Source organism: Phalacrocorax aristotelis, chromosome 1 (genome assembly GCF_949628215.1).
Source record: "Phalacrocorax aristotelis chromosome 1, bGulAri2.1, whole genome shotgun sequence".
In the NCBI taxonomy this organism is placed as follows: domain Eukaryota; kingdom Metazoa; phylum Chordata; class Aves; order Suliformes; family Phalacrocoracidae; genus Phalacrocorax; species Phalacrocorax aristotelis.
In genome coordinates, this window is record NC_134276.1 from 94,597,646 (window position 1) to 94,625,470 (window position 27,825).

The window sequence follows — 27,825 nt, forward strand, 5'->3', positions numbered from 1 at the left end:
TACAACCATAGCTACTGGAACAAATGGTTACTCTCCCCTGGCCTGTGACAGCAGCATTTATGTTTTCTACAGCCCCTGTGTGAGGGGCAGAAAGAAAAGTTTCTCCTGGTCTTGCTTAGCTATTTTCTGTCAAAGTCTTACTGTAACTTTTGTACAGTGAATATTTATAACTCATTAGTGTCAATATAATTTTTTGCAGTGCTGCACTTATTTACATTTTAATGGCCAAGTCAATAAAGATTTATGCACCCGTCATCTGAATTTTCCACAAAAGTGGTGATTCCTTCATAAAACGGTATCTCCTGCTGAATACTCCCCCTCCAAGCACCCTTTAAATGCCTTCATTGTTTTGGGAAACAGTAGGCTATCCATTAAAATAACCAGCTCTTAAAGTCATAAGTCAAACCCAGCAAAATCTTGCAGAAGCCTTCATGGCAAAACTTCTGCATATTACAAAATCACATGCTCAGGTACCCTTTCTTCTCTCTCTATTTTTTGAACCCTTGAATGGCGAAGTCTGGTTTATCACTTTGATATGTCTCAGCTGCGCAAACTATCTTGTTTTTGTAGCTTGACGAGATACGTGGCTCAGCACTGACCTTGATTCGATTTTAATACAGTAGAAAGTGCAGTTCGGAGCACTGCTCTGGGTGGTGTGCTGGCACACCATTTGGGAGGGACATGCGTTCGCTCCCATGCACACATACCCTCCTCCAAAACGTGAACTACAGAAGGGAACAACCTGAAAGCAGTTTGGGCTACTGAGGTACGTGTGCACACTCATTCTGGCCATGCTTTTCTTGAAGGCAGCCACACCACAAGCCTTTTTTATCCCCACCCAGAGGAGGCCGGCAAGACCCACACCACTGCGCTGCTGCCAGGGCTCTGCAGGATCAGTTCCTTCCCCATTCCTAGACTAATAAGGTTATTTCTCTGCTTTCCATCCCTTGCTGGATTTTGCGGTGGGCTGGAAGCTGCCGTGACAATAACGAGAAGCAGGCTTTCTCCAGGGCTGCGTTCTCTCTCCAGGGTGTGTTGCCACTCGAAGCCCATCCTGTCCCAGCAAAGATGAGCCAGGTCTGTTCCAGCTGAAGCTCAGGGTCTCAAAGACATACAGAAGTACAAGGTTTCTGATTAGCTTAATCTGGGGCTCAGTGTCCAGATTAGTTTTAGGATAGAGTTCAGATTCGAGGCTGAGGTGAAGCCAAGGTTAGGGATCTGGCTCCCACAGCATCCCAGCTTCATGACCTGCTCTTATAAGGTAACATTCGTAAATCCTACTGTCTCAACGCAATCACGTGCACTAGTGCTGCCGAAGGGAGACATGTCAGCGATGCAGAGCCGGAGGAGCCCTGGCCCCTCAAATGGATCCGCCGCAGAGCTCTTGCTCTTAGATACCGCCTGGCTCACCCGTATTACACGGCTGTAACCAAAGTGTGGTTAAACCTGTGCCGCCCGCTCTTGCTCCGCTCTCCAGTTCCGTACCGCTTGAGCGCGAACACAGATTTTCATCCTGACACCAAAACACGTTTCCTCCCATACGGGCAATTCCCTGTCCAGCTCCGACTTCCCAGCCCCATCTCCCCAAGCAGCCCAGCGGGCCAAGTAACGCCTGTGAGCACCTGCAAAAGCAAAAGGGGCTGCCCGAATGTGTGTTTCACTTCGTCTTTCAAAACCAGGCCCTTCCCCTCCACCCCCCCGAGATATTCCTGCAAATTTCAGCCTGGGGCGGCAGAGCCCGGTGCCCTGCTGTCACCACCACCCCCACCCCACCCCGCAGACGAAGCTTCAGCGAGTTACACGGCGCTGAGGAGCGCGCTGAGGGCCCCCCCGCCCCCCGCCAAGCCCCCCCCTCCCCTCGGCGGCGGCGGCGGCGGCGCCCCGCGGGCAGCGCCCCCTGGCGGCGGGGCGGCGGCGGCGGGGGGGCGGCGGCAGGCGGGGCGCTGAGCCGGGCCGGGACCGGCGGCGCGGCGGGGCGAGCGCGGCGCTGAGCTCACCTCCCTCCGCCTCCCCCCCCCCCCCGCCTCCCTCCCTCCCTCCCTCTCTCTTCCTCCTCCTCCTCCCTCCTCCTCCTCCTCCTCCTCCCGCGCCCAGCCTGCAGCCGGGATCTCAGTATTATGGCATCGAGGAGAATGGAGACCAAACCCGTGATAACGTGTCTGAAAACCCTCCTCATCATCTACTCCTTCGTCTTCTGGGTGAGTGCGGCGCGGCGCGGCGCGGGCACCGACACACCGACCGACAGACCCACCGACCGAAGGACCGACCGACCGACCGACCTCCGGGCCGGGGCCCGCCACCCCCGCGGCCCCCACCTGCCCGGGGAGGGCGGCGGGCGGGGGGGGCTCCGCCGGGGTGTCAGTCGTGCGCGCTGCGGGGACGCAGCTCTAGGGATGCTGGAATGGATCTGTGCATACACACACATATATATATATACACACACACATATATATATGTATGCATGCACACATATGTATAGATATAATTTTTTTTGCCTCTTCTTGCGGCGAGAAAATCCCACCGACTGCCGGCGGGGGAAAGTTGCGGGGGTCTCCTCGGCTGCCGCCCGCTTCCCCGCCGCCTCCCCGGCCGGCGGGACCGGGGTGGGGGGGCTGCGGGGCCTCCCCACTCCCCCGCTGCCTGCCGCACCCCCGTCCCGCCGCGGGCTGCCGCCTCCGTGCTCCCCCCCACCCCCGCACCCCCCGCGACCCCCTCCCGTCCCCGGTGCTCGGCCCGGCCCTTACCTGGGCGCACCGGGCGCTCACCTCCACCGCCGCCCGCTCTATCCGCCACCCTGCGTTTCATAACCCGGCTCAGGCTCCCGTAAACCATTTTTATGACCCAGATACATTAATTGAGTCGCAGTGATTGACTGATGGGGAAACCGGGTTTTTTTTTTCAGGCGACCCCGGAGGCTGGAGGTTTTTTCGCAGCATCCCGGCCCGTTACTCAGCAGATCCCTGGCATGAGCAGCGTATTGTGGCGGCAATCTGCAGATTAAAGACCTTTTAATGGTACATGGTGACAGCATATGATAATGGCCCCACTGTGTGCTGTTAGAGACTGTAATCTGCACATCGTTGATACAATACGCTGAAGCAAATTTGTCGTTTCCTAGCAAGGGAAGCTGATTTGTGCATTATTGATTTAATAGCTTTATGCTGTGGAAAGTGCCTGTGAAACTGAGTAACTCAAATTTTCATCATTCTGCTTAAAAATGCGTTCTAAACCAAGAGTTGCTTATTCATGGAAAATAATGTTTTACATCTTTATACTGAACATATGATTTTTCCTGTTTCAACTTTAACTTCGTAGGCTTTTTTTTTAATTAAAAAAAAAGGCATACCCAAAAGTCATTTTGCTAATCCATGCTTACGGCAGTACCTCTGCGTTACTGACACCCCAGCATTTAACATACCCCCTCCCCCCCTTCATTTTTAACAATTTCGGTGGTGATCGCAGCAGATGTGTCTGATGACCGAAATGGATAGGCAGCCGGCATCATCTGTTGTTTTTTTGTTGGCAAGTTGATCCTTCATGCTAGTCTCAAGGAGGTAGGTTGCTGAGTTTATACACTTGCTACAATGTAAAGATTCATCCTTTCCAGTGCTCTGTTCTCAACGCATGTACAGGAAACCCCTCTTCTTCCTGTGATTAATGAGCAACTGCAGGAGCTCTGGTGAATTCGCGGCATCTTTCCACATTACGTCTTTTTAAAAGTGACCACTGTATCTGCTGTAGCCTGAATAAACAGAGGACTTAAATCGGCATGCCCGTCGAGCTAGCACATTTCATGAACGCTAATCTCATTAAAAAAGGGAGAATTGTACATTGAGCCAAGCAGCTGGCAAAGGGCGTTCGTGCTGTAGGCTGTCATGATGCCAGGCCAGGTTGACAGCTGGGACCTCATAGGGTAAATAGCACAGCTGAGCTCTGGTTTGGGCTACAGCAATGCGTCTGCGCTGGTGGGTTCCTCTGAACTGTCTGTCAGGCTCCCCTGTGTCCCGGTCTTCTCCAAGGGCATGGCCCACTAATGTGGCTCTTGCAGTTAACTCACTCATGAGAGTTATCAGGGTGTCTGTCTGTTTGTCCTCTTCCTTGAGCCTGGAAAAGGAGGAAGGAAATAAAACGGCTGGAGACAGAATCCTGCAACCATCAGCAAAAGAGAACAAATTTCTTTTCCATCATGCTTGCTGTTGCATCTGGTTTCTGAAGGCATCAACCTAGGGAAACCTAGGCAGATCTCAATGCAAGAAGACAACAAAGGGCTTGGTAAAGGTCCAGAGTAGTCGACAGGAGACCCCAAGTCTTCTCAGTTGTTCTTCCTTTTAGCACAGAAAACAAAAATCTAATGCACATTTTTGGCCCCTTTCTGGGCTTTGAATCAACCCACGTAACGTAAACTGGAGGAAGGCTGCGCCCATTGCCATGAGTAGAGCAGAAACACGGTATGCTCTGGCCGTTTCCACATTTCCTTTTTACAGGCAAGTTTGAGACCTGAGGGATGAGCGGAGTTGTCTCAAACTCCCTCCATTATTTTCTGGGGTGCTCTTTGTACTCTCACAAGCTGCTGGCTCTGGAATCAGCGTAACTTGAATTTGGTTCCTGTGAATTCTCAGAGCTGAAAATACTGAATCCTTCCCATAGGAGGAACTATTTAAAAAATTTATTTCTTGGACTTACTTAAATACCAGAAGGAAAACTTACTAGAGCCACAAATGACTGTTTTGTAGCATTTTATTCTGACGGCTTACCCATGGTTTTTTGAGAGGTTGTAAGCTAATTTCTGAAGGAGAAAGCCCTGCGTTGCTTAGCTGCAGTTTGTATGGTTTTTTCCTGGCTGTTGGGAGGGAGTTGCAGTATAATACATGGAGGAGAGTGGTCCTGTGACAGGGAGGTATGTTGTGGAAACCCTTCGGATATCTGGGCAGGTGATTGTGTGTTGTGATGTGAGGGGACGGGGAGAGAAGATGTATCTCTGAATCCAGTGAGCTGTTTTGAAACATCTAGAAGGACTTCTCTGTTTACATTGTTTATAAAAGAAGAAAATCTTATGTACACGGAAAATTCCTATCATGAGTCATTATTTGTCAGGCTTAAATATGAGTTGCATTTGTATCAATGGGTGAGATGTAGGTAGATGAAGGCTTTTAGTATAAGCATTAAATGAGGGTCCACTGACTACAAGGGAGCTGCAGGGCGGTAATGAAGAAACACGGTTCATTCAAATTTCATACTGCGTAGCTTGTTCCTTTCCAAATAGGTTTTATTTAATGCTACTTGTTATTTTGGTAGCTTCCTCTCCATACTTCCCAGCTTCTTTCCATAAATATATCAACATGGTAAAAAAAATCCATAAACAGAGATAACAAGCTTTTTATGTGCTCATATGTATTGTTATTCATAGAACACATTAAATGCCTAGGGTTACCGCTTTTGGTCCTTAAGGGACATAGTAATAAAATTCAACAGCCTTTTTTTTCTAATCAGAATTCTGTACTGCATGCATCTGGTTTGGAACTAGTAGATTAAAAAAAGCCAGTAAAAAGACTGCTTGGCTGTTAGCTATGTTTATTTTTTACCTTTTGGGTATCATAAATTGCTTGCATAGAAATCTGAGGTATAACCTGTCTTGTTTTTAAGGGAAGATGAATTTTGGATTAGAATTCAAAGTGAAACCTTTAAGCACCCCTCAGTATCTTATATGTGTCTAGTTCTTAAGTGATCTCGTGTCAGAAAAATGTGTGTATACTTAATATTTTATTGCAGGCTTTGAAATATATTTCGTTATCAAATTAACATCCTGCCTCAATGTGTTTTGGGAGGGAGCTTTAAGGGTGCATGCACTGCTCCTTAAAGTTACAGGGCTGCAGCAAATAGGTTTCATTTTCCATGCAAAGCTTGTTGTTGACCCAAACAGGCACCGTAGCAAAGTGATTAGCTTCCGATTTTAGGCCCTGTGAGACACTCGGCACTCAAATGAGTTCTTTGTGTGTGCTGTCCTGCTGGCGTGGGCATTTCTTGCTGTTAATTAATGTAATAAAAGCATATAATAGAGTTTCCATGCAGATATTTTTCCAAGGTGAGTCACTGATCTGTAGCGCATCTTCTGATCAAGATTGATGTTTTGGATACTAAATTAGGTTCTTAGAACTTGGCTTGTCTTTTGCTATGTGGTAAATCAGAACTAACATACCTATTTGCAATGGTAGTAATTTAGTTTTCCAAGTTTTTATCACTTGGAAAATGGACTTGTGCGTCCCGGTACAACCCCTTGGAGGTTAGCAGGTGGCAGGAGAGCTGTGGACCGGAGTGCGGCAGGACAGGTAAGCGTGGCTTGGCTGCAAGGCCACAGCCGGAGCTGTGATTTTAAAACAGCTTGAAACTGCATATGAAATTTCCATATCGTTCATTCTCTGTTAGCCAGTTCCTCTGGTGGCTGCGGGAATGCGGTGTCACCGGCGTGGAGGGCTCAGGGTGGTCAGAAGATGGCTCTGTGAAGGACGAAGGGGCTCAGGCCCCCTCTGGCGTGGGTGGTGTGGGGAGAGCTGGTGTCTGCTTTGGAGAAGCAGCCCCTCTGTCTCCCTCTTCTCTCAGGCTTCCCTGAAAATGAGGCCAGAGGCAGGGGGCTGGGAGCAGCTGCGGCGTCGGGGCAGGCAGCTCCCAGTCCTCACGCTGCAGTGGTACGGCAGAGGTGGCGTTCGCCCACCATTTTGGGAGTTCACAAAACCCTTTTCTGGGAAACGCCTGAGACAAAGGGTGAGCACGGCGGCCTGCTCTGCAACGCAAATTTATTGCTAAACTGCTGACCCATCTTCAAATGCAGCCGTTCGAGCCGTGCATTATAATATGGAATTAAATTTGCTTGTCCCTTTGAGTTACTAGTGGCATTAGTCATCTTCACTATGAATGTCCAGCTGGGCTGCTGAAATTACTGGTTTTTGCACCAGAACTTCTTTCTAGTGCTTCTGCATTGGTTTCTGCATGTGTCTGGTCTTTTTAATATCTCTTACATACCATGCTTATGTTTTTTCTTTCAAATTTTGTTAATATCTGTTAGAAGACAGTTTTAAAAGAAATATCTTGAGAAATGTTTTACCTTTCCCACGTGGCTTAGATTGCTGTGTCTTTCCATGGTTCCATTGACTCCAAAGTCATTATTGATATATTTTTGCAAAGAAATGTTTTTGTTCATACTTAAGTTACCTGAAATCCAGAAAAATTACACTTTCAAAAATGCACGATATCCCCGTCGTGATGGGTTTGAAGTGCTCCATTGCTTTGGCACAAACCTCACGCAGCTGCCTCCTTAAGTCAGTTGTTTCCCATTCTGCTCTCATAATGACATACATGAAAGATTAAAGATAATGCTGTTTTCTTGTGAGCATAGCCCAAGGTGAATTCTGTTGGCTAAATAAACAACTGATTAAAAAAAAACCAAAACAAAACAGCTAGATGGTGTTTAAAAACATAGCTTCAGAGTCAGCTTTCTAAATTCCCTGTTGGGGTACTCACCTGACTGGGCTTACTTTTGCGGGTTTCTGGTGGGCTTTTTTTGTTTTTATCACAGCTGTGTTATAAAACCCCCTTAATCCTAACAGAGGAGAGCCATGCCAGCATGCCAGCTCTGGTCAGTGTGCTGGTAAACACGGGTAGCTTTTGCTTCTCAGTAAACAGAGAAGGTAAAGCTGTGACTTCCACTTGCGCTCCGTCGCGAGTGCTGGGCTGTTTCTCACGGGTGTGCTGGGAGGAGGTGCGGGGGCAGTCCCCGCCTGTCCCCCAGGCTCATCCGTGGGTGGGATGGCGCGGGGGAAAGCTGCAGTGTGGCTTTGGTTGTGCCTTCAGATGTCGCGAGGATATCACACTGTTTTCCTTGGCAGGAAATTGGTTTTACGAGTATAGTTGGCTTGTGTGTTTTGCAGCAGAGGAGTTGGCAAGTCAGTGAGTTTTTGCATTGCTGATGCCCATTCACGTTCTGAAAATTGTGTGTGTGTGGTACAAACTAGCATTGTACACCTCATTTAAGGAGTAATTGACTTTGCTGTCGTTTAAATACTCCTCTTCTTCTTGCTGTTTGTGTAAGTATGCTTACGTCTTGACGAGGCACCTGCTGCACCTTGACCTTGGAGTTTGTATCTGGACAGTTCTCTGGTTTGGGGATGGTAACTTTTTCATATTAACAGGTCAGTTTGGGCTTGTGAAGAGGGATAGTGGGTGACTTGAAGCGGTTTGGCTATATTTGGGAAGACACAGAATGCATTCATAAAAAGCAGTGGCAGAAGCCTTTGCTCTTTCACAGGTGATGGGATACGGGTATGGTGGAGTACTGCTATATGTGTATTAAACACTTTGGCTGCTCAGCATTCAATCCTGCTCTAATCAACTAGTTGTGTGGCCTAAATAGTGTAAATACAAATTCAAGGGAAGGTGCTCTGGAGGCCTTGTTAGCACTTTTCCATTGAGAAGACAGTACAGTCCTTTTTCTTGGGTGCTGGTTCATACCACCCTTGTTCGTCAAGGAAATGGAGGCAATTACCAGAGATAAACCAAGGGAATTTAAAATGGATCCAGGAATCTGATTTTATCTCTGATTATGTGACTATTTATCAATTCCGTCTGCTGTCAGGGAGGTAAATTAGGTTACCTGGTATCATTAGTTGTCTCCTTCTCTGGATTTTTATCATAGTTTCTTCGGTTGTTGCAGCTGTCCTATAGATTTATGTGCCAGTGAGTTAACAGATGAGTATCTAGAAAGGCTCTTTGTGCATGTGAGCTTGCAGAAACATCCTCAATCTTTCATGTGCTTTTTAAGTGCAATGATACTTGTTACACAGATGCTAGCTTTGCTGTAGTACTCTGTTCTGCATCCATCAAATTTGTGGGTGAAAATCCTGTTGACTTCAGTGTCTTGCAGACCTAGGTGACTGAATCTTTAGAATAAAATACAAGACTAGAGAGGTGACTATAGGAAGCAGATGACAGTTACTGTAAGGCCATTTGTATTTGCATAATGTTATTTCTTTAGGCTCATCACTATTAATTTGCATTTAATAATCTCTCAGAGAATAGAGCCTTCACATCAGTCGAGCAGACCTCTTTCCTTCTTAGCTCTCTTTCACTGTGGTGGGCAGATGGTTTATATGTTATGACTTTATAACAGTTCTGGGTTGAGAGGGAAGCATTTAAATTTCTCTTGTACTAAAGGGACTCTGAAGCATGGCATGCTCGTGTCTTACTGGATTATCGTTATTTCATAGCTGAGCTTGTTCTCTGAGCTCTGGAAGCGATGCTGTTAATGTTAATTTTGCTGTAATTTCCATGTAGTGTTTGGCAAGATCTTTTCCAGATGTTCTTTTTTCATCTATATGGTTCTGGGGACAGTGCTAAAATCCTTAAAAGAAGCAAGCAGCCCCCCTTCCCTCTCCATTTCTCACTTTCCCCACCTCCCTGAATTGCTGTGCTGGGTTCAGGTGGTGGCTGGTCACTGTGCAGCACCTACGGTGACCCCCTCCCAGAGGCCAGGCTGGATGCACCACAAGGCAGGAGGACTCTGCGGAGCAGCCCAGGCTGGGAAGAAGGCTGAAGTTGTATCTTGGCATCGTTTTCTTCTCAGAGTTATCTGCTGTGAGCTTTGAGAAAAGGTTGGGTTTGGTTTGGGCTCCACGTGCATTTGGATGCATGAGGTTGAAATCTTTTTTTTTCACACTCAAGCAGGTTTTTTTAAGAGTTTATTTGCTAGGAGAGTGTGGTGCTGTGAATAATGAGGTGATGCACTTAATCTGCAAACATCTGTGGATCTTGGGAGCAGGCCTGAGGGAAAGGTTGGCATGCGTATATAGCGCAGCAGAGAAGGAGTAGAGGAGGGAAGAGGAGAGAGTGAAACCCTGTAAACATCAAAGGAAAAGGAGCACTAACATTTCCCTAAAACTGGGAAGTGAAGGAAGCCCCTGCTGCATGACCCTTATAACCGCTCTGTGCCTTAATGCATTTGAATAGAAATGAGCAGCTCCGACCTGCTGATGCCACAGAACCGAGTTTATCAGTGAAGCTAACAAGTTCTTCACGATCTTGTTCCTGACCAGATTACAGGTACTGCTTCAGAGAATATAGTACATGGGAACAGAAAATTCCACTGAACTCCTCCAGCAAAGTATGTTTACAACACACCCCTAGCACACAAGAAATTATTCTTATTGCAAGGTCCTGAGTACGTTCCCTGCAACAGAAGTTTCCGCTAGGCCATGCTGATTTAATCCTTTGGTAAATTTAAAAGCATTTATTAACTGGACAAAATTTCCAATGGGTTGGTCTCCATCTGGCAAGAACCTGGAAGTGTTTAGAAAATTCCTTTCAGTGTTTTTGGCAACTGAAGACGAAAAAGTGCTCATCTTTGTAAGTTTATAAAAATAAATGGGAACTATATCCAAACCTGAAATTTTTGATGGAGGTAGACCTCTCAGGGATGAAAACTGCTGGTGATTTGGGAAATCCTTAAAAGAAAAAAAGAAGTTTTCAAAGAAACAAGAATATTGTTTTTTGTAGCTGGACTTGATACTTAGGCCAGTTTATGGCATCATGGGTTGTGTCATGGCATGTTTTGAATCAGTCCAGTTAGGCAGAACCAAGGCTTGCCTTTTTGAAGATCTATAAAGTGTGTTGGCTTCAAAGTTATATCTGGGGCTTGGGGCCCAACCAGAACTGAAAGTCAGTGGCAGAGATGAGGAGCCTGGGGTCTGCAGGCCCATGCAGTCTGCAAGGATGTATGCCTGGATTCGGATTTTTGTCCATGTTAGAAGATAATGCAAAGGTGCATGACAGTGTGCAGCTTGCCTAGGGCTGTCCAAATGCTCTGCTCTGACCTCACCAAAGAAAATACGAAGGACATTGTATATAGTTTATGCAAACACGTGCAGATCAATTCCAAAAGCTGTGTGAGATGGAGGATTGCTGCAAATTTCCTATGGTGAAGGGGAAGGGAGAAGATCCCATGATTTCTGTTGTGTTCCCCAATAGCCTCCTGGCCAAAGCATTTTCATTACACCTTGCTGCTGCCACCGCTGCATCAAAAGGCAGTCAAAACACCAGAAATCTGTCAGGAAAGTCCTGGCTTTCATTCTGGCAAGAATAGGTTAAGATATAAGAGAGGACACTTTCCAGGCATGTAGTGACAGAAGAAAAGGTGGAAACTCAATCCTCCTGTATGCAGTTCACTTCAATAGTACTTAACATCTAAGTGGCTCTAATTAGGCTTGGGATGATGACATAATTAAGTACATGTCACTTCTGTTTCCTTTTGAAAACAAAGAGGAAACAGAAATGCTGATAGGTTACCCTCTCCCTGATGGCTGCGTCTCATCGCTGGGATCATTTTTACTGGTGCAGCTGGGACTTCCTGCTCTGCGGCATGCACTGATTGCAGACAGAATGTGATTCAATTTACCTGTAAAATAATGTCTTGGAGGAAAGCAGCAGCTGATATTGCACGTTTTGAGATTTTTTTTTAACTTTCTACCCATTTACAGGTCATTGATACTATGTTTAGGTTTCAGCAGAGCTGCGTATATGAGTCAGTCAAAGCAGACCCAGTTTAGAGTTGAAAGCTAACGTTGTCATCAGCTTGTGTGTAATCTGGGACTGAGTTTCTTTTCCAGTATACTTCAGGAAAAACTGCTGAGTTAAATTACACAGGTCAAATGACCTAGAGGCTTAAACTGCTCTCTCCTGTGCCAGGACTACTTACAGACCATCTATGCATCACCTGCGGACTTTTTTTGCATGTGAGTGCAGTTTGAAAACTCCTGAAGAAAAAAACAGGACCTAAAGATGTTGGGGACCTGGCTGTCAGAAGAATTTTAGTATTATTTCCTGGAACATCCAAGCCAAGCCCCAGTGTATTCCTTGCTGCCTGTTCTCATAAAACAGGATGATGCAAAGGGATTGGATCAGGATTTACTAACGGAAGGTCAAACCTTTCAAAAAGAAAAACCATGTAGTTCATGGGGATGGCATTACAGGTTTGTTTTTGTCATGCCAGGTAAGACTGGGACTACGTACAGCCTTTCTAGGAGGTGGCAAGGCCTTGTTGTATTTACCGAGTATGTGCCAGATCTTTGTGCAGCTTTCAGAGTGTTTGTGCAAAACTCTTGCTGGCAGCGTGGTGCACCTGTTGTCTTTCCCCGTGGCCTTGTAGGCAAATACTTCCTTATGAAAAAATACTCCTTTTTAAACCTTTCCCCTTTGGTCTCCCTACTTCAAAGTGATGCTTTTGCTGAGCATCCTCCCAGCATGGAAAGGGCAGCTCAGCGCCCTCCATGCCACTGTGCAGTGCTGAACTCACCCACCCGCACCCATGTTTACCAGCACACTCACCAGAGAGGCATGCAAGACAGGACCATTGGCCCTTGCCCCATCCGAGATGGTCCCTGCCGTGGCCGGGGGTCAGCCAGCAGTTGCCTGGCGGACGGTGAGAACACCGCCAGTGTCTGCCCTGGGGTGGGCAGGTGTGGGGTGGGTGGGCTGTCCCGCTGTGCTCATCGGCCTGTGAAATTACAAGCTGCAGGAGATGTGCTGGACCAACCAGCATGGCAGTAAATCGAGTATTTCATCCAGCAATCACGTTATTTTCAGCTGAAACTGGGAACAAAAATAAAACCTCCCACTTCCAGGAGTTTTGTGTTTTATAAGCAACAGCTAGTTGCTTTCTGACGTGAAAGATGGTTGTACTGAAAATAGGTACATCTGTGGGAGAGAGCATTTTCAGCTAGTGAAATTGTTCAAAATGATATGGAAAAGTTGCCTCAATTTCTGTGAGCTGGCATGACATGCATGTAATACTATGGGCACTTTTTAACCCAAAACAAACCCAGTCCCTGTCGTACGGAAACCCGAGCATGCTGCACCATAGCTATTTTTTAACAGAAGTATCAAATGTAACGTGTTCCCTCCCCTTGCTCGCTGACCTCAGATTGCCAGGGGACCAGACAGGGTTAATCTCTGTACCCTGAAGAATATCCAGTATTAAAGCAAGGAGCTGGGCTGTTTCCTAGAGCAGTGCAGTCCCCAAATGATCAAGAATATAACTGAGCCACAACAACGTAGCTGATTTATTCTTTTAATTTCATGAAGTGCTTGGCTTTGAAGTATCATGCCGGGTAATTAGACCAAAATGACTTCCTATTTTTTCCAGCAGCATTGGATGTGTAAAATACATAAAATGTCAGACCTGTAAATCTGAAGGATATTGAGAAGAATTTCATGCTAAGTCTTTGCTTTTAGGCAATCAATCAAGCTGTTAATGATATAAAAATAAGAGCCACCTCATCAGTGAGAAACAGCCAGTTAACCAGTTTTTCTTCTAATACCGTTCACCAGCCGATCAGTGTGCACCCAAGCCCAAGTGTGTGTGGCAGCAACATTTGCCTTCTGAAAACGTGTTTGTTCTATATCAGATATTAGTGCAATACTGGTAAGCAAAAGGATATGATATAAAAAGACATTTTAAGAAGAATTAAGTCAGCTGAGGTTGATGAGTACCTGTGGGTGGACTGAACTTTGTCCATATGAAACATAAAATATCTTGCAAAGTCATCTTGCTCTGCTTAAAATGAGTGAGAACCATATATGACCAGACTCTCTATGCAGTCAGCTCATTGTTTTTGAAACTCACCCATGCTTAATATTCAGGTTTGGTGAAACAGAAGGTTATTCTGGCTTGGATCCCACAGAATTCCCATAGAGTTGGGATTGGGAGGGTTTATCGCTAATCCTTGTGCTGGATATCTCAGCAGGATAAACCTTTTTTCCCTTCCTCTGTCAAGACAGAAGACTTGCTAAGTTCTGCCTCCTCTCTCTAGACTTGCTTTGATTGCCCTTTGATTTTGTAGCACAACATCATTTCACAAGGAGATGTGCACTTCTCAAGCCTGGTTGTTCCACTGAAGCTTAAATGGACCCCAAAAGAGGTAGAATTGCATTTAAAATTTTGCAGCTTCTATAAAAACAAAGCCTAAACTAAAGAATGTGAGAGCGAAAGACTCGATCTGTAGATGTGCTGATGAGATAGTGTACTGCGAGATCACACATGCATCAGATGGTGGATGAATAGATGCTGAGTGTTATGGCCAGCATGAGAGGGCACGGCAGAGTGCATGCTGTTTGGATTAAAATCAGAAAAAAAAGGGAGCCTGGCTGCTCCCTGTGTGTTGATAAGGTGGGGTTTTTTTACATTTACAGTTGTGTATTATGTTTTCTCTGTTCTTCCAATACTGTTGTTCTTAAGAAGCATTGTGTAATTACTTGTAGGAAAACTAAATCTTCAGATTTATTTACCAGTGGTAGTCCTTAAAACATAATGGTTGGCGTGCACATTTTATAGACGGAGACACAGATGCAAGTCAAGCAATATGTCTAAGGAACAGTTTGGTCAAATTTTGCACTGCTGTGAATCAGTTATTTTAAGTCCCTGACTGTAATAATTATTACATTGCGGCACTCACTTTGACATTTTATTTCAGTTGCAGAAATAGCAAGCTGAAATAAAAATTGCATTTTACCTGCTGTTAAGGTAGCTTGTGGAGTATGGGAGTATTTCTGAGAAGTCTAATGAGTACTGCTTGTAGAAAGAGATTATTGGAGGGAGCAGCTGGCTGTATCTGAGCTATGAAGTTGGTAGACTGTGATGCTTCTTTATTCTGAAGTTGCATACACAATGCACTGGAAAAAGCATTTCAGGTTGCCCAGTATCTTGGGAGCGGGGGCAGAGCTGCCAGTCCATGACAGCAGGCCCCCAGGTGAGTGGGCTTCAACAGCTGGGAGTGATCCAGGCAACTTCCCTGACTTCATAGATCAAGCAAGGCCTTTTGTTGGGGGCGGGGGGGGGGAAATTCCTCTCATGCAGGGCATAGAGGGGGGACGGTTTTCCTTCAAGGAAGCAAGTGCACATTTCTGAAGACGGATATCCACCTCTGTTTTGAAAGATCATTTGACTGGGGAGCAAGCATGTTGACACGCTTACCCCAAAGGAAGGAAACTCGGTGTGCCTGCCTAAGAATGTCCTAACCCTCTTCATGCTAAGTGTCAGTGATCCGTTGCCTCCACGGTATGTACCAATTGTGTCAAGCAGGATCAAGTTTAAATGTTGACCTCCAGAACAAGCTAGTTTGCTTACTTTTACCCTGCCGCAGACGTGAAGATACAAAGAAGGATTTTGCTAACATTGAGCTCTGGGTAAAGACCAGTATGCAGAATTTTGTGATTTGTGGATTCTGTCAGATTTTCTGAGTGAGATTGTCAAGTGCTCCTAGGAATTGGACTGACTTCTTCCTAAAGAAGGATTACTCGTGCAGTGGATGTTACGATGGCTGCAAAGACTTACTAGCAGTTTTCTTTGCTAAATTTTAATTGGACAACTACAAAGTACAGTCCACATGGGGACGGCAACTTTCAGGAGTCTGCTTTAGGGCAGGAAAAATGCACTACCACCTGCTGGGGCTGAGGCTAAGTAGTGCTGGGAAGGACAGAGTGGGCTTCCCAAGCTGCCATTTAAGGCTAGAAAGGTTGTGAGGATAAGGGTTTCAGGAAACTTATTGCTCGGAAGAAGCATTTAGTTTGGGGATTTCTTCAAGAAGAAGGGAGTTTGTTCATGCTGAGAGCCTATTCTGTAGCCCGTACTGTAGGTCTGTGCTTTCTCCCACACCCCAGTGAGGCCCTGCTGGAAGAAGTTAATGCTGGATGCCCTTGGTTTTGTGTCAGAGTTAAATTAAGGTTTTTCACTAGTGGTAGACTAAGGTGTGTTTTGTTGTTTGGTGGGTGTAGGCGGGGACAGCTCAAGGAAAGAAGTGACCATTCATCTTAGTACGCATCTTGAAGCTGAGTGGGTTTGGGTGAATGGCAGGCTGTTTTTTTTTCTGATGGTCCCTATGCAGTTTTATCCTAACATCTCTTGTAATGGCTATTGCTCAGCTGGTGAGACTGAGAGCAGAGCAGAACAGTTCAGGGCAGTCACTGTTCTGTTCTTATGGTCTGGTGAACAAGAGGGGAAAGGGCTCACCATATACTCAGCAAAAGGTAATTTTTTTCTCTGGCATTCTCAGACCTTGCTACCTAAAGAAGCATTTTCAGGTAAGCTACAGCATGATTTCTGTTTCCCACTTCTCCTTCTCCCTGAGTGTTATCATGTAGAGACAGAGACTGGCCTGTGGCTTAGTTCATGCTTTGGCTATCTTTCATCACCTTATTTAGTGCAGTTTAAAATACACTTTTCAAATGGTAAATTACGAGTTGCTTAGGAAAGACTTCTTAATGCCATTTTTGCTGGCAGTTTATTTCATCCTTTTCATTTAAGTGGCAACAATGTAGTGTCTAGTGGGGCTGCCTGCTAAGCGGTAACAGATGGCCCATGTTAGCTAAGACAGGAAGGATCATAGGAGTAGGAGCCAGTGTTATCTACATATGTGTTTTGGATTGCATCATGAATGTTTCCCAGTAGGGAGCACAGCTGGCACTGGAATTGTGGAAATCTGATTTTTGGTATTCTTTATTCCAAGTCTTGGCATACTTGAAAATTAACATATGTGGTTCATGTTGGGCTATAGCAATAATATTGAAATTATACCCCTTGGATAAAATCGCTGTGCTTGCTGGTTTTCTCCTTTTTTTCTTTTTCTTCTTTTCTTTTTTTTTTTTTTTGCTTATCCTGTAATCAAAAGTACTGTGTGAGAAAGTATAGAGAAGAGAGCAGACAGTTCCATTATGTAATCTTGCTTCCATGTACACTCTACCACGGAATGGCCTTAAAATGTAGTAACTAAAGCAAAACTGAAGGGGGAAAACCAGAATTTGTTGTAGACATTTTGGAACAATTTTTCCCTTGCTAGCTTTGCTCCTGCACTAAAATGCTTAGGTACCATAGTGGGAAAAAGGCCAAAGAGGAGAGCAGGGTATGTCAGAAAGTGGCTGCATTGCAGAGCTCCTGTTCCAGGGCTGTCTCTTCTTAATGTTGGGCTGGCAGCATCCTCCATGCTCCGGCTTGGTTTTCATCTGTAGCAGCAGGCACATCTCTAAGGGGGCAGGAAGAAGCGTGGATGAAGAAAGCTGTGATCTTAAACACAGTCTGTGGAGGTAAATCTTTGATTCTGCTAAGGTGACTAAGGCTTAGCCACAACCACTGAAATTGCAGCTTGCTTTGTGTACTGTATTATGTTGGATGTTTGTCAAGGCACCGGTAGGCAAAGGCCAAGAGATCCTAGATCTGGTTGTGTGATTGTGATTTGGTAGATCAGGCCTTTCAGAGGGCTCTTGTAGTATATATTGATATCTTTCTCCTCTGAATGCTAAGAACCTATGTATCTGGGAGGCAGGAAGCTGTCCTTTTTCACATGAATAAAAATGTGAGAAACTTCTTACTGAAAAAATTCCCCATCAGACCTGGGAAAATCTTAATTTTGTAGGTTTTTTCTTTTCTTGTTGTTGTTATCCTAGGACCTTCCTGTGCAAATCCAGTTTAGAAGAGAACACTTCTTTCAGTTCTCCCCCTGTCACTGTTCTGAGCTTAAACCCTTTTCCTCCCCCCTGGATGGAGAGAGGCTAAGCAGTCCTTGCTTCTTGTAGGGTAACTAGAGCTTATGTCAACCATGGGATGATGTAATGTTCTGACTTCTTTTCTCAACAGCAGGAGTAATAGATAAAACACATTACAAGTGCTCAGAGAATGATGCAGAAGACAACCTAAGGTGATCCTGTGGGGCTGAGACCTTATCCATGGGCAACTGAGCAAGGGGAAGACACTTCTCCTCAGCCTGACCAGGAAGCATTTGTCTCACAACTTGGCTTATGAAGGTTGCACTTTCATAGAGCTACATCACTGTGATGACAGTAGTTCGTGCTGTCTTGGTGCCTGTCTTATGAGCATAAGCAGAAAAGGTTGGCAATGTGCTATGAAAAGATCCATGAGGACTGCCTCTGAATTGCCCTGGGAGAGAAGAGGAAACAAAGTAATGCAGTGAAAACTACCCCTGTCCCCCTGCTCCACGTACACATGCTTGCTTGAGTCTAGGATAAAGGCAAATTCTGCATGGGCTCACTGAGAAGATTTTCTGGTCGTTCAAGAAAAAGAGACATACAAGGGTACATCTGGAGCCTCTTGCCAAATTAATGTGAGACTTCTTATTTTGGAAACAGCCCTCCCTCCATTTAAAGCATCTTTTGCCTCATTTGGTATTAAAGTAATCCCAAAGGCAATTAAAGCCTTCTATGTGCCGTTCTGTGTTTGTGAACTCGTTTTCCTCCACAGAAGGTCATTTTCCTTGACGCAGTCACTTCAGCGTGGACAGCCACAGGATATTTTCAGAGCCATGGATGTAAATGGCTGCCCCAGTCCCATGTCCTGCTTTTTCACTGATGATCTCGTTTGTGGAGATGGGACTAGAATGACATTGTTGGTCTTCCAGAGGAAGAAAAGATGAGTTTATCCCCACTTGCTCTAGGAGCCACAGAATATATGAGTGTGCGAAATGGTCAAATGCGCTTATCCTTCGTGGGGGTGGCAGCTGAGGCTTTTCTGGCTCTCCTATTCTCTGTTAGCGCTGTGATGGAGTGCCACGGAGCACCTTCTGGAGGATGGCAAAGGAGGGAGCACCTGCTTCTGTACCTAAGCTGCTGAAGGGATCAAAGTATTTAATGCTAACTCTCCCTTGTGCTTCCTTCCTTCAGCTCTGGTCTTGAGAAACAGCTCATTAACTTGTTAGTGGGCTGGAGAGGAAGGAGGGGGCAGAAAGCCACTAATAAATAACTTTGGTCCCTCCGTGCTCTGGTGGGAAGGCCAAGAGCTGGATGGTGAGGAAAGTGCTTCCCTATTGTACCGTATACTAATTTGGTTGCTGCTCATACGCTGGCTGCTATATATAAAATATATTCTTGAAGGACTCAAGAAGTTACCTAAAAATTATGGTAGAGGCTGTATAGCTTACACAGATTCCTAATTAGCCGCCACCTTCCTCATTAAACTTCATATCAGAGTTTAAATGTAGCACCTTCCCTTTTCAAAGATCTGTGTGTATATCACAAGTTGACAGGCAAAAATATCTTTATAATAATACTTTGACCTCCTAAGTCAGCCTTCCATATAGACAGAAATTGGCAGGTTCCTTTTGCGTGGGCTTGGCAAGCACTGCTAGAGGAAAAGACAGTTCATTACCTGCTTAGGAAGAAGAATAACGGTGTCATAACACTATCCGTTGCTGGCTTTTTCTCTAGCTCACTGTTGAGGTCTGTTACAGTGAACCATGATCATTTTACCTGACTTTGAAACTGGCAAGAAAACCACAGGATAACTATAAAGTGTAAAGGTTTGCACTTGGTTCCTGTTGTAGGAAGATATTGTGGATTTTCACATTACTAATGTGTATTTCAGATTGCGCAGAGGAAGTGAGGATGCCTGTACAGATAGAAGATTTTACTATGCTTTGTATTCCAGCAAACAATATGTGAAAGATGATTCATCTAGAAAAATGGAAAGAACTTAGGTAACTGAATCTCTGATGACATAGAAAGATATTTGAAGGAAGAAAAACTCCAGCATCATTTGTTTTGAAACTCTCTCTGTGAAGTGCCATAGTTCCTCACAAATATCATACTACTGAAGTTTTATGTGTCTTTGATCCTGACATACCTGCCAGTGTTTCTACAGCACACCTCGGTGCACCTTTGAGGCTCCCAGCTTCAGGAATAGAAAGACAAATGGTGAACAGTTTGTCCTGAAACGCCTATCAATAAAAAGTTAGTCGTATGTATATCTAACCTAAATAATAATAACAACAACAACAATAATAATACTGAACATCCTGGAAGTGATCCTGAAGTCCAAACTTCACTCTGCTTCTGATGCATCTAGCTTACATGTTGGTAGAATAAAGCAGCAAAACATTTATCCCATTCTTAACACTTCTTTTTGGCTAACTAGCAGGTTCCCTCTCTCCCATCAGGTGGTCCCTTCCCACACAGCTGCCGTGAAGCTCACCCAGGACACAGCCCTGGTGTTAGTGGGGCGCGAGGGATGGACCTGTAGCATTTGTCTTTTGATGTAAGGGTTGTAAGGGTAGCCACAAAGGTCATCAGCAATCATCAGACCGCTGTTTCATGGCAGCAGCTTGTCTTCGGTCTTTCTGGTACATCTTCTGGCAGGTACTATTTGCCCTGTACTTCCAGATGGATATGTTTAAGCAATCTTCCCACACCCCTCAAATGTATCACCTTTAGGACTGCTTGTTCTCTTTAATTTCCTTTCAGACAGGCTCCCATGCTTTGGAATCGTTCTTTGGGAGAAGGGCCATGGATTTCCTTGGCTTCTGTGATGGCCATGGCTGCCTTTGGTCATCACATTGCTAAGGCAGTGCTATTCCCCCACCAACACGATCCAGTCTCTCTTTCCTAGGTAATAAGTAGCTTGTTTTTAAAGAATCCCCATTGCTACCTCCCTTTTGCCAGGTTCCTGATGCTGCTGGTGTGTTGGCATCCTCATTTAAAACCAGACACTTCAGTTTCCCCCTACCTTAGTCTGCATCATATGTTTTAGACTTCCACCATCTTGTGTACAAGTGTATGCACTTGTTCTGTTTCCCTGTTTTCCCATGCCCTATTTGAATGGGACAATTTATTTAGACTTCTGTTTGGGTTTTCTCTTCTGCATTCTGCCAGGTCCTGTCCTGGCCCCAGCTTGGGGCTGCAGGGATTTTATGACCTGGTCCAGATAGAATGCATCATCCTAAACACTCTGTGCTTTTGCACTTCCCTGTTGCCATTCTTCTAAAAACTCCTGGTGAAATAATCTCTCTCTTTTTTTATTTTTTTCCCCACTCAGTTTAAAGGTTTAACATCTGATTTTGGTTTGGTTTAGATGAACCTGCCTTCCCCCCTGCAGGCTCCCTCTATCTGAAACTCTACCCAGCTTGTCAGGAGCCCAAACGCTGCTGTGGCTTTTAGACTGTGGTACAGTCCAGGTGTCCGAGCACTCACTGTAGCCTGTTTTCCCTGTGATTTTTACCCTTGTTCAGCATTTTTTGAGAGTTATGTGTTGGGGGAGATCTGCTTCTTGGATGCTGCTAACACAGGGAGGGGGCAACTATGCTGCAGTGGCAGGGGGTCCAGCCACGGGGCAAGGAGGGTTTATACCAACACTGAATAACACAACCATGTTAAATCCATCCTATACCAGCTGTGTCTTGGATTTGTAATGCTTTCCTAACGAGGCCGTGGTTATTTGCTGTGCACACTCAGTACTGCCGCCTGCCCTTCCCTCCTTGGCACCTGCAGTCAGGCAGCAGCTGCCTGCCCTGCTGGGTGCCCAGGCTGAGACGCTCTGCTGTCGCTCCCCGGCACCCTGGGAGGCATTGCTCGCCCTCTCACTCAAGTTCTCGCTCTGCCCTTGAGATCCATTGGTCTACTTTTTTTCCTACGTGCAGCAGCGTGCAGGGGAAAAAGCCAAGGCTGCACTGCATTAAAAAAAAAAAGGGAGGAGAGTAAGGAAAAGTGTAAAAATGGAAAATAAAAGTTCAAAGGGGTCTGTGAAAGCATAAACTTTGATGCAGCATGTGCTGACGCAGGAGGGAATGGTATCGGACTAGGCACCAGCATGCACAGAGATGTTGGGAGTGCAAACTGGACTGCAAGCCCTAAAAACTCCATTTGTCATCTCTTTCACAATTAACCCCCCCAGACAGTATGGTCCCTCTGTGAATAGATGAACCGTCACTTGCTGTGTGAGTATTGGCAGCGTGGTGCAGGAATTCCCCAGAGGTAGCGTGGCAGGCAGGCTGCCTGCGGTGTGAGCAGTGACCAAATGTCTCCTCCCGTGCCCAGGCAAGGCAAAGCTCGTTTTGAAAACAAACAAGTCAAGCCCAGGGTTGCGTCATGTTGGGCTCATGCATTATCCTCCAGCGACTGGCAGCGATGCTGTGGGTCTTGAGGTGCCAGGCAGCTGCGATGGAGCAGCAGCCCTTTGCTTACCCCCCTGGCGCAGGGGGGGAGCAAGGAGACCAGTTGCATTGGGGCTCCCTGCCTTCCCCTGCCCGCCCCCCAATGCCATTTGGGAGTTTCTCTAAGGCCATGACACCATGTAATGCCTTTGGAGCAGTGGTTTGTCCTTTCTTTCCTTTGGGCTTTTCTTCCTTCAATCGGCTTCACCTGCCCGGTGTGAATGTGGATGTTAGTGCTGTCGGCTGCCTGTTTCTAGCTGTGTGAAATGGGGACACCCATGACTGACAAATTTGCTTGTGCAGGCAAAGATGTATGAGCAGAAAGGGTGGGTAAATGGCAAGGGAGGAGGGGGACATATGGAGGGGGAAAGTAAAAGTTAATGGAGAAGAGAAGGGCAAAGGGAAACTGATGTTTGAGGTGACCAACCAGTCATTTGATGGTGAGTAAAACAAGTGGCTAGAGAGAATAAAGCGGGCAGATGGAGGAGGAGATGGGGCTGGCAGGGCATACTGTTTTATTGCCCTGTGCACTTGCTTTCTGGGACATTACACTTTTCCCAAGGTGGTCTGCCTCAGTAGTGGCGTGCCTATATACATGCAATGGTGGGCAATATATTGGTACTATGGGAGTATTGCCATTCTGCATGTACGTGATGCCAGGTAACTCTAAAACGCTGTAGCACTTGGTATGTAGTTCCGTGCTCCTGTCTACTCTCCCTTCAGTTCCCCGTCCCTTGGGGTGGGGGTCTGCTGCCACGCTGCCCACACTCTTTGGGGGCATGCAAAGAGGGAGATGGGGTGGGAGCAGGCTGGTCTGTGGGATCAGCGGGTCTCAGAGGGGATTGTGTTGGGATAGAAGAGGGAAACCTCCGGTTGGTGGCTGCAAAACTCCCGTCAGCCCCTTTCTCAAACAGCTTTGTAATGTTGTGGCACTTGTTGGCATCGAGATTCACAGTGCTTCCACCGAAAAAGAAAGGTGCCAATGGCATTGGCCATTAGCCACGTAAACGTGCAGGCAGAGCCAGGTAGGAGGGCACCTGTGCCTTGCATCAAGCCCTACACCTTTGGGTATGCTCATGTATTTTAAAACTGTATTTTATATCCTGGCTGCATAGGAAAGGGAGTGCATATCGAAGATACTTAGAAAACATCTCTTGCTGCAAGGACTTATGTCACCTTCTGGGGGACTTGTCACAAAGCCAGCTACAGCAACGTCTTTGTCTGTCAGTCATGTTGCCATTAGTAAGTGTAAACACTGAAACCCCAAATGTGCCAAAGAGTTCACTGGCTGCATGGCATGCGGCTGCTTGATATGCTGCTGCTAAAGGTGTTCGTGCTGTGGGAGCGGGGCCTTTAGTGTAATCCTAAAGCCAGAAGACTCCACGAGCCCAGTTAGCTGTACAGCTGAGCAGGCTGCAAGGGTCTTATTTTCCACCCCATTCCTATTACAATGCCATTTCCTCCCACTTCTTTTTCTTCTGTTGAATTAGAAAGCCAATACCACTAATAATCCCATTTTTAAAAATAATTTTCAAAAATTAATGAGCTGTCGAGGGGGGAGGGGACAGAACATCTCTTTTGTTTACAGGAACAAATCATTAGATCTTTGCCAGACCGTGCCCATTGCGGAGTAGCTTAAAGAGACTTTATTGGTGACAGTAAGGGACAGAATATGTTGAAACACCCAATAATAGTGAAGCTGCGCTTATGGTGGGCAAGCCTGTGCTGACAGCAGAGGACTGTTTCAGAACATTTGTACTAATAAACTTCTTTGTGCTCTGCTTGTTTATCTGCTTTGTTCCCTTAAATGATGGTGCATTTGTGGATAATTTCCTCTGCTGGTAAGCTACCCCCATCAAGTTGAAAGTTGTCTATTTTTAAAATGCCAGCTGCCTCTCGCATAAAAAAGCCACTGCTGATGTACCGTTGCTTGCAATGCATTATTCAAAGTCCTTTTTAGACTCTTTCAAATAAAGAGCTTCATTAATATTTCAGCAGTTGCTGTGATTCTCTCCAAGGGGCTCCGTTCCTTTTCTCACTTGACATCCCTATATTTTTGTGTGTAGCGAAGATGCTTGGACTTTGAGCTACCATTGGTAGAGCGAACTCATCGTCTTCTGGAGGAAGTAGATCTTAAAAGAAACTTTGACATTGAGACTGGTGCTAAGCAGATACTTGGCATACCTGGTGTCTTACCACAACCCTTGGAAACAGGAGGGGTTTAGGAGTAGAGGGCCTGCTCTGAATGCCAACTGTTGTGCTCCATCAAATGGACTGATCTTTCTAGCTGGCTTTGCTGGCTTAGAGGGGAAATAGGAAAGGGAATTTGAAAAAGAATCAGAACAGGTTGGATTTTGTCACTTAAAGATTTACTTAATAAGGTTTTCTTACGTAAATATTAGCTGCATTTGCACTGATTTCAAAACCACACTGAGGGCTATTTTCTTCCTTCTCTGTTTTAGGTACAAAATCTGAGGTTCTGGTGGAAAATAAGTACCAGGCAGGTCTGGAAAAAATGCTTTTGGCTCTAAAGAAGAAAGGTTGAAGCAAAAAGTACTGGCCATTCTGAGGTCACTGCATAAGAGCAGTTTTCTTAATCCATAGGGGACTTACTCCTTTCCTTCCTGATGCCATGATAAAAGATGCCTTTGACTTGATTGTGCATGATGAGTTTTGATGCTGGGAGATGCACGTCTAGTGATACCGAACTGCATAATAATTTTAAAAGGTAGTTTCTCAATACATCAAGCAATTAAGTGTTTGAAGGGAAGACAAGCATTCAAAGCTGTTGCTCACCCATGAAACAAGAGCGAGAGTGATAATGCTTACTAAAAATCACTGCTGCAGTCCCCGGGGTGCATGAGAGCTATGGGCTGGAGTTTCCCCTGCAAATGGAGGCAGCAGGAGAAGGGATGATGAAGAGGTTGATCTAAGTAGGGTGGGAATCATCAGTTAGTGAAGAAATAAAACAGCCACAGGCATTGAGAGGATTCAGAGAGTTGGTAACTGGACACGGTATTGCCTGCTGATGCTGGTGCCCGGTTTGCATGTCGAGCAGTTCCTGCAGTGTGAGGCCTCCCATCGGGACAAGTGTGCAAGTGGAAGTCTGTGGCTTTGCTTGCAAAATCCTAGAAATGCTGTAGGCTGAAGTGGTTGAGCATCCAGAAACTTGAATGCTGGTTTGCTGTTGAAGAAAATGGTTCTGACCAGGCTTGTTAAGAATAGCTTAATAGATCTCTCACAAGTCAGCGGTAAAGTGATATTATGGGCAAGGGATGAGTTTGGGGGCTTAGGTCTTTGGTGTGTTTTTGTTTTTACTTTTGTGTTTTTTTTTTTCTGTTGATGTTGCTGTGCTTTAAACTATGGTTCATATTTAGTTGTCTTATTCAGTGTGAAATTAAATTACACCTTTAGTTTCATGAGGTAAACAGTAGTTTTAAAAAGTCCCTATCCTGCTCTCCCAAAATGTACAGAGGGGTTGTTTATTCTTTCACAAGGGAAATAACAGATGCTGTTCTTAGAAAATAAAAGATTTTTTTTCCCCCCACTTCCCTGGAATCACTCATGACTTTCCCAGGGTAACTCGTTTGATATTTTAAAAAGGAGCTTGGCTTACAAGCTGTTCAGAAGGTACAGGAGAGCATATTGCATGGTGCTCGGAAGATGGAGGGGGTGCCAAAGCAACACTGGTATATTTTAACTGAAATATTGGGGGGTGAGGGGGTTAGGGTTAGGCAGTTGACGTGTCCAGCAGCCCATGGAGGTCATGCGTACCCTGTGCTATGTGGCTCAGCGTGGCAGGGCGAGCAGCTGAGCTGCAGGACTCCGGGTGGAGGTTGCAAGCTTTGGTGTCTCCATGTTGTTAATGGCAGGTGAATAGTGGGGTATGCCCTGGCCGGCAGCACCCAGGGAGCAACCTGGGCGTGTGGGCTGGCTGGCACAGCGGGTGTCTGCAGGTGTGGAGCCGGGGAAGGATGTGTGCCACGTCTCTGTCACAGCCCCTTCGGCGCTTGCAGGAGATTATCATGTCACGCGCTTACAGGCTGACCTTAATCTTCCTAATACGGGATCGCCCTCCCTGAGAGGGACAATAAACAACCCAGATTTTCCCGCTGATGGTAATGCGGTAAGCAAGCCCATTGCTCCAGGGAGGAAGCATTCACTGGGCACTGAGCTGTGGAGGATGGGAAGAGTGCCCTGGAGAAAACGGAGGAGAGACAGGATTTCTTTCTACTTTCCCTAATGCATGTCAGTCAGGGCTTTTGGGATTAGCACTGTCTGGTGGGAAGTTCCTCCTTCCCAGGTTGCTTTTCCTGGCCAAAGAGTTTTTTTCCCCATTGCACAGGGACTCCCTGAGGTGCTTCAGCTGGCCGCTGCTTGCTCTTCCAAGTCGCTGGAGATCTCTGCTTCATGCTCCCTGTCCCGGGAGAGAAGGGGAGCATCCCTTTCCATTGTGTTCTGGCCCTGCTACCACTGCCTTTCCTTCCACAAACTGTTAGCTACAATTAAATGTCTGTTACTGGTTCCTGCTCAAAATGTGTGGTTAGGTGGCTTGCTTTTGCAAGGGTTACAGACGGGTCCCGGCCCGAGGGACCTGCCTGAACACTGTTTGGAGGAGTCACACCCAGCTGCTGCTTAAGGGGTTGACACTCATCATTTTATCTAAATAATTTATTCTGGCTGCTGGAGAAATTGGGTCCATTGTGTCTGAGGACTGGCCGTTGTACGAGCAGATGCTCCAAAGGAAGATGGGTGCTTGCATATGGCTTAGTTTGGGAAATATAAGACAGATCTGTTTTAAAAGCTCTTAAAATTTGCTCGCAGTAAATCTTTTTTCTGATATGTGAGAGCAAGGGCTGTGTGCAGGAGGGGAGAAAAGGCAGTGACAAAAAAGCAGAACAGGAGTTCAAATCTTCTGGGCAGATGTTTGATCCAGTGTGTTAATGGATCAGATTAGCATGTGAAGATGCCTTTTTGTAGCTTTAGCCGCTTCTTTTCTAAGGTGTATGTTTTCTGGAAATGGCCTTCGACAGTCAGTATTGGCACTGGTTAATTTTTTCCACCCAGATTTGGAAGGTTAAGATTTTTGTAAATGGGCAAAGGTGAGACATGGATCTTTCTTATTCCTGTCCATTTTTCTTTCTTTCTTCAAAGTCAGTTCTGAAAGAGGTCTCCAAGATTTTGCTGCTGAGTGCCTCTCCCAATGAGAAGACTTTCTGCAAGACTCTTTATTTGCTCAGAAAGGGATCAGGAGATCCAGTCCGAAAAGCTTGGAGGACAGCCAGGCAAACAGGCACTAGCACAAATCGGTGCTACTGATAGAGAAAGACACTGCTAGAAGTGACTCAAAGGAATTGGCTAATACACCCTGCGGCTACGAAGAAGTGTACAGAGCAAAATGTTGTTGTCAGCAGAACATCTGATGATGCAGTAGGTAAACTTGTTTTTAATGGAAAATGGGAAGTGAGGCTTGGAAAAACGTCAGGCGTAGCCTCCCAGGTAGAAATTGAATGCGATATTCTTGGATGTTTGTAAGACTGAATGCTTATTTAAGAGAGCAGAAAGTTAATTTCTTAATTAAATGTTCTGTCAGCTTGCTCCTCAGTGCCAGCTTGTCTGAGTCACTACTGACCAGCCCAGCCTTCCGTCCTACAAGTGGCACAAGCTTACATTTTTACCGCGGCTTGATCTACATGTACTGGAAACTGAACTCTGCTCGTTTAAACCTGTGCAAATATAAATGTTGCCTGTAGCAAACCCAGGATGGTTAAAATCACATCTTTTGTGGGAAACATGTCAGAATTGTTGAGCTGGCTCAGGTTTTCTTCTGGGAACAACCATTGTATTGCTGATGGTA

The 27,825-nt window shown here is 45.7% G+C and overlaps 1 protein-coding gene across 3 annotated transcripts in view; it reads left to right on the forward strand.

Moving 5' to 3' along the window:
• The first annotated feature begins 1,950 nt into the window (after positions 1-1,950).
• The window catches only part of TSPAN7 (tetraspanin 7), a 127,799-nt gene continuing 101,924 nt past the window's right edge, over positions 1,951-27,825 (forward strand). For 2 of the 3 annotated variants that reach the window (XR_012661299.1, XR_012661300.1), the window contains exon 1: positions 2,020-2,198. Coding sequence is in view for 1 of the 3 variants with exons in the window: in XM_075098118.1 (XP_074954219.1) it covers positions 2,118-2,198 (81 nt within the window). In the remaining 2 variants the exon portion in view is untranslated. Of the gene's footprint in view, positions 2,199-27,825 lie in introns of all 3 variants that reach the window. The other variant, XM_075098118.1, reaches the window with a different exon arrangement.